The 6,758-nt window shown below is 35.0% G+C and overlaps 1 protein-coding gene across 1 annotated transcript; it reads right to left on the bottom strand.

Annotated features, from left to right (window-relative positions):
• Positions 1 to 165: 165 nt before the first annotated feature.
• On the bottom strand, positions 166 to 5,549 carry LOC147537299 (glutathione S-transferase zeta class-like). The gene is made up of 10 exons (XM_086639458.1): positions 5,337 to 5,549; positions 5,145 to 5,256; positions 4,112 to 4,168; positions 3,750 to 3,835; positions 3,537 to 3,608; positions 2,843 to 2,896; positions 2,581 to 2,656; positions 1,537 to 1,598; positions 1,052 to 1,111; positions 166 to 484 (listed from the first exon to the last, which is right to left on the bottom strand). The coding sequence occupies exons 1-10, from the start codon at positions 5,337 to 5,339 to the stop codon at positions 386 to 388; spliced, it is 681 nt and encodes a 226-aa protein (XP_086495584.1). The 5' UTR covers positions 5,340 to 5,549; the 3' UTR covers positions 166 to 385.
• Between the last annotated feature and the right edge of the window lie 1,209 nt (positions 5,550 to 6,758).

Raw genomic sequence — 6,758 nt, 5'->3', positions numbered from 1 at the left:
GCTTGTTGTGTTGATTAGAACTCAACTCACATTTTGACTAAAGACATTTGTAGAGTTATGGTAAACTATTTTCGGCTTATTCTTCCAAAACTAAGAAAAAGATTCAGTTACACTGAGCTACAAAAGTATTAAACCATATATCGTAACCCTGATAAAGTAAAGATCGACACAACATTGATATATTTAGCTTATTTTCGAACTTGGAGATCCAATGACACTCCATCATAACACTATATTCAAAGATAAAGGCATGTTTCAACTCAAGGTTGAATTTATTTTTATTCACTATTGCATCAGAAACTAGACAACCTAGAGTTTCATACAACTGCATCTAGCTGATTCGTTTTTATTCACTATGCATCAGAAACTAGACTAACCTAGAGTTTCATATAACTGCATCTGGCTGATTCTGTGGCATCGCAGCTTGAAACGCGGGTAATTCATTGTATGCTTCGTTGAGCCTCGATAGGATAGGAAACTGGGTCTGCACCAAATAGACAAAAGATACATAGATTAGAAGGTCTTAACTCTTGAGTTCATCAATTATAAGCTATCTAACATGATCACCAGTATATTGTCGGTATCTGACTTTGATACGAAGGTTGGATATGGGTTAGTGTAAATAGACCACTACGGGGTATCGCCGGTAATAAGCAAACGATTTAGCGTCTAAAGAGAGCATTTTATGGCTCTAACACAATTCTACAAGTTTATAAAAGTTGTACTTGTATAATCTCACATTACCCACTAAAGTGAATTGCCGTATCCGACTTGAGTATCTGAGTGATGGACACAGGCAAAAAACTACAAACGAGTATCTGTAATACATTTTCTTGAGACTTCATATGAATATTGAACGAAAAAAATTATATGTGTTGTGTAGTCTAAGAAATTAATGCATGAGGTATCCGAAAAGAGAAGGCATCAAATGCTCGCCTATATAGGAACCAACAAGAGTTGAACGAAATTTTAATGCTAAACTAGCACATTGATAAGATATATGGAAGTGCAGAAGAGTGATATATAGTGAAATTTACAGTAAGGCAAGTACCATGTCAAGACTGAACCGTGTAATAGCTGCACTAATCTGTGGAGCAAGAAACAAATCCGCCTGAAACAGAAGTTATTAATCAAATCAATTTCAGTCGGTAGTGATTAAAGCTACAAAAGTATAATATTTATATACAATGGGTCTTCTGGAAAGACAGCTCTAGTCACTCAGCAAAAAATCAAGTTAGAATATAACGATACAGATAGATAAATTCAAGTTCATACCCCAAACTATGTATTATAACAAAATTTGTTTGATACAAATGGGTGTTTTGGTAAAAGAAAGAACATGAAAAAAAAGGAGAGAGAGAGAGAGAGAGAGAGAGGAAGCGAGTGGTACTTTCAACATACTACCCCCTCATTCATGTCTCAATTGTAGTCAATAACCAAAGAAAACAGAATAGAGGTTTCTATATATCTATACTTGGAGTATGTTTATGTGAGCCCTACACATATAAAAAGAAAACTAAATTTGAATGAACAAACCAGGAAAACTTCATCTCCGGTAGCGTATTTTCCAGCATAACCTTCTAAAAGCTTCTCGAGTGCTACAACAGAAAAACACCCCCAACTTATGTTTTAAGTAAGGGAAGTTATAGTTTAAAGATAATTATTGAGGCATCCATGACAATAGAGGACATTATGTACATAAAAAAGAGTACTTCCCTACAAAATATCATCTTCATTCATAGAAATGTACAAAAAGAGCTGAATTAGCTACCTTGGATTCATGAACACGATATGTCTTCTTCGGCTCTATAGAAGACTAGAACATTAACAGTACAGAACAAGTGAGTTGTAATTCTATGATAATTTTACTTGAGGTGTTGGTAACTTCTCAATAGAAACTCAAAACCTTCAATTTAAGGGCCAAAATATCTTCAGGTTTATGATATTGAGTGATTCGTATGAAGATATCTTTGATAACTTACCTTTTTGCAAGTATTTTTATTTAATAACCCTAATATATGGTATTTTTTTGGTTAATAACCCTCAAAATCTTTTATATTTAAGTCATGCTAGAGGTTTTTTAAAGAAGACAGTGAGACAAGCCCCAAAGCGACTTTAATTTGGGACCCTAATTTTGTGGTGCCAATTCTGGTACCTCTAGGGAGATAATGGTATTTTCGTGTGATACTTCTGGAGACTGAGCGACTTTTTAAATTTCATGGCCTTTTTCTCCACCCAGAACTTCAGGGGGTTCGGCTTTAACAAGATAGAATCTAATGCACTATCACAAAGTCTGATAACAAGGAACCGAACTATATACACAACAAAAGACTCATTTTAGCACCCGTTAAGCCCTGAAAATCTAAAAACTTTTCATACTATTCAAAGACGTAAGCTCGGAATACACGCCTCTGTAACTACATCGTTCCAAAAGCCAGCAATGAGGTTTGGGCAAGTATCCTAACCACCTAAGTTCTTAGATATGATTCCGGATAGAGTTGACTGGCCAAAGGAATTTAGCTTTTTAACTTGAAAAATTATGATATTAAGTAGAGTTTTAGGATCAGGGTAGAAGTATACCTGCAAAGCCCTTTCCAATATGACGTTGAACCCAAGGAATCTTCTCATCTGGACCAATTTTTTCCTCAATGTATTTCTGAATAAGGAGAAATAGAAGAGCCAAGGATGAAAATCATTCTAATGCCAATCACATGTCATTAAAAGTGACTCGGGAAAGAAGGGGATACAATATTCATCACAAGCATAGGTTTACCACAAGTATTATGAAAAAGAATAACATTTTCATAGAAAATCTTCTTAGAACTGTGCAGAAGTAACTTACCAAAACAGCAAGATTTTGCAGTGGTTGTATGCTCGAGGAAACAATATTTGCAGCCTAAAACCAGTTGATAATAATGAAAATCATTAGCACCAAAGTAAGGCTCGCAAAAAAAAATATTAGGGGTGGAAAAGGTAAACTCTTATCTTAACACCTCAAATAGAGAGGCTTTAAGAGATATAGCCAGAACAAGTTTACGTAACTATCTTAACCACTTCGGCTGAGCTGCCATCTACCTAACTAGGTATTGATTCTACAACTTGCGACACTATGTTCCTCTTTTAGTCTTTGTACTTGAGAATAATTATATCATCCAAATCACTAATGAAGATTGTTATGGTCGAAATGCGAGGTAAGGGAAATCAGAGAAGTCTAAACCATTATTGGAGCAAGGCAGGGAAGGATATTGTGTGGTGCCCGCATAATATACACATGGTCGAAATACGAGGTAAGGGAAATTTTGAAGCTACCTACACGATATAGGATGGGAGAAATATATTTTGAGCGGGAATCTGTCCATGAGGAACTTATCTTATTTAGCCACTTAATCTAGTGTTTGAAGAATCAACATATCTCCGTTTATATCTTGAGAATTGAGATTGCATAGTTTTTCATGAATTTATTTTTAGTTAAACTAAATTGCTATAACTAATTTTTGACGGAAAAATCAAATAAAGGAAAGGGTTAGTAACTTCACCTGCAAATTAATGGCCTTCTTTTGAAGATCACTCGGTAAAATTGGATTTTCAGGATACTTCTCTTCCAAGTACTGTAGAAATCCAAGGTTAGCCATTATGGATTTGATAAAGATTGTAAGTATTAGAAAACATAAAGCAGGAAAAAGAAGTATTTGATATCTTATCATAGCTCATATCGAGAAATAAGAGAAAGAAGAGAAGTTGCAGCTAACCAATAAAATGGCGAAAGAGTCACTGATTACGATATCCTCGTCTACTAGTACAGGCACAAAACTAAGAGGGTTCAGCTTTGAAAACTCTGCAGTACAATAACAGAAAAACTTGCTTACCAAATAAGAACGGCTAATCGAGAATATTACTCAGTGATGCCCTTAAAAAGGGCAAGAAATTTGGGATTAGTAATGCAATCACACGTAAATGTTAATAAATAATTCAAAATAAAACAAACAAATAAACCTATATATTGATACATGAATTAAGCGAACGACAACAAGATGACCTGAGGTCGACTTTTAGAGTTTCAAACATTAACCGTAATGGCAAAAAAGAAGTCAAGTATAGGTCAGTTACTCACCTGGACTGAACTGTTCCCCCTTCAACAGATTGACTGCCTTGTACTCATATTTCAACCCTTTTTTACAAATAAAAAAAAACCAACACCAATAAAAAAAAATCAATAACCAATAGCCGAAACAGTTCTAGCCAAGTAGTGTGCAGCAAAATCAATTACCAATGCATGCACATGGGGTTGGGCATCCTACGGAAGTCCAGAAGGTGTGGGATCTATACTTCGAGAGCTAAGTTACCCTCAAATACTATTCTACATAACTTATAGGTGTAAATGAAGTAAGTAATTATCATGGCCTTTCAAGTTAGTTTCTATGGACTCTAGGGTTTTTACATGGTTGTTTATGTGCTTATTCGTTATTTCATGCTTTGATGCACTCGTGCTATTGTGTAAAATTATGATGTGTACATCATGAATAAATACATGAACTGAATAAGCCTGACAACTACCATAATCAAAAACATTTTGGGTCCTAAAGACCATATAAACACCCTTAAGGTCATCCCAGGGGCATGAAAGTCCATTCCTACCTTTACTTTATTTATACCATTTTAACACAAGCCAGTAAATGGTGGATTCCAGCATTCCACCTCCGTCGTGAATCGAACCTTTGACCTCAGGGTTTTTGGAGTGGATGCACAACAAACCAGCCAAGCAGCTGGTTTAACCTAGAAAGGTAACTTTATCCACTGAACCAACAAGAGTGTGGAACCATCTGACATAGCAAAAATGCTAAAAGGGTGCAACTTTTTGCATTTTTTAGGAGGAAGCACATAATTGAACATATGATCTATTTGATGAGGAGAAAACCCTAAAAAGGGTAATTCTTGAGTAATCCTCATTTGAGTTCCATAGATATTTGCAACATGGGTGTCAAAAAATTATTGATCTATTATGGGTAAGCGATTTAATATGGAAAAACTACTTAACTCTACCCAAAAAACGAAATTAAATTTGATTATTAAGTTTTCTGAGTAAAAGTTTATCATCAATTGATCAATCAAGTTGATGTAATTTATGGGTAGGATCAAAATCTGACCTTTCAAGTTTAGGGCAATACGAACTCGCCAAGCACAAGAGCTTTTCCAGTAAGAATATAACTTCAATTTTGGTACTTGAAGAAGATTAGAATCGCTAGCAATTGTTGATTCCTACAAGATTAGAGAAATCCCCCAATAAAGTAATTGAGAGAGAAATTCAACTGAGAAGATGAAAAGAGTGAGAAAGTTACCATCTTGAATCAGATCAAAAAATCTTCAGTGAACAGAGAAGGCAGTGAAGTGGGATTTTATCAGTTCCAGATTTTGTGAGCTACAAATCGAGGAGGACAAGTCAAACAAGTCCGGATAAAGGGCAACTTTTGGTCATACTATGAAGAAAAGATCCAATGATGGAGTAGTGGATAGAGTGATAGACATTAGCTGACATGAACAAAATTTCTATTACTACACGTTTAACATTTAGGCTGTGTTTGATAGCGAGCAGGGGAGAAGTAAAATAATAGAGAAATATTTACTACGAGAATTTTTTTTCTCCGAGAATAATTTTCTCTACAAATATTTTCTTATTTTCTATCGTTTACTTCACGAGGAGAAAAAAACCATTTGTCCATTTTTTTTGTGGAAGCAAGCAATCATTCAAGAACCACATTTGTTCAAATAACATCTAAAATGAATGGAAACTGAAAGAAGGAAAATACACCATTTCTCTGTATTTGTGTATAAAGATGGGTAGCTAGTAAGTAGTTGATCCTTATTCATATTCAAACTGCATAACTTGAATTCAGTTCTTCATTCAAGAAAATCTGGTTGACCCCTCTGTATCTTCATTTCGTCAGGATCTGACGAACTCTGTTTCCTAAAAGTTGTTATTGTCGATTGAGTTTTTGCCATACTGAAATTGATGCAATTAGGTTTTTTAACTAGAGGGACATAGATCTTCAGCGAAGCTTTCACATCGTAGCTAAAGCTAGATGAACCAGAACTACTTGATTTAGAGCTTGGAGTTGAGGAGTAACCGAACAATTAATCCAAGATAGAGAGAAAGAGTTTTAGAGGGAGAGAGAGAAAGGTAGTTTAATCAGCATAAGCTGGATCTGAGAAAATCTTTCTCTGGTGAAACGTGGGTCACGAAATTCCCCACTTTTAAGGGAAAGTGGGGAAAAAGTGAGAAAATAAGGTCACGTGCCTCTTTTTTTCTCTCCCTCCAGTAACCTATCAAACAGTGAGAAAATTAATATTGAAGGGAAAATAGTTCTCATTTCTCCAGAGAAAGTGTCTATCAAACAGAACCTTAGGTTATAAACCAAATGTCATTTGAACGTTAGGAGACGTTGAGTTTGTATGCAAAATGTCTTTTAAATGTTTCAAGATATTGAATATGTAGACATGATATCTTTTAAATATTTCAAGACATTGGCTTCGTAGATAACATTTTTTGTGGACGATGGTCAGGATATTGAGTCTATCGGCAAAATGTTCAGTTTGAGATTTTTAGTTATTATTGGGCGGATGGATTTGTTTGGGGTTCAAAATAATTGGGTCAATGACTTAAAAACCTATACATATTTTAAAATGGAATTTAGGTCCTCTGCGCGTAATTTACTTTAGTGACACTTTCTTCTCTCATAATGCTTAGCCTACTCAACTGAACC

The sequence above is a fragment of the Eschscholzia californica genome, unplaced genomic scaffold (genome assembly GCF_041429995.1).
Source record: "Eschscholzia californica isolate CP2 unplaced genomic scaffold, dmEscCali1.0.p SCAF_5, whole genome shotgun sequence".
In the NCBI taxonomy this organism is placed as follows: domain Eukaryota; kingdom Viridiplantae; phylum Streptophyta; class Magnoliopsida; order Ranunculales; family Papaveraceae; genus Eschscholzia; species Eschscholzia californica.
The sequence above is the reverse complement of the archived record's forward strand: the minus strand, read 5'-3'. Positions and strand labels throughout refer to the sequence as shown.

Bases quoted from the DNA above. Each gene is read 5' to 3' on its own strand.
- LOC147537299 (XM_086639458.1), bottom strand. The intron at 2,897-3,536 runs GTGAAGTTACTA...AACTGGTTTTAG, and splicing joins AGAAGGCCATTAATTTGCAG to GCTGCAAATATTGTTTCCTC. The intron at 1,112-1,536 runs GTTTGTTCATTC...CTTCTGTTTCAG, and splicing joins CCGGAGATGAAGTTTTCCTG to GCGGATTTGTTTCTTGCTCC.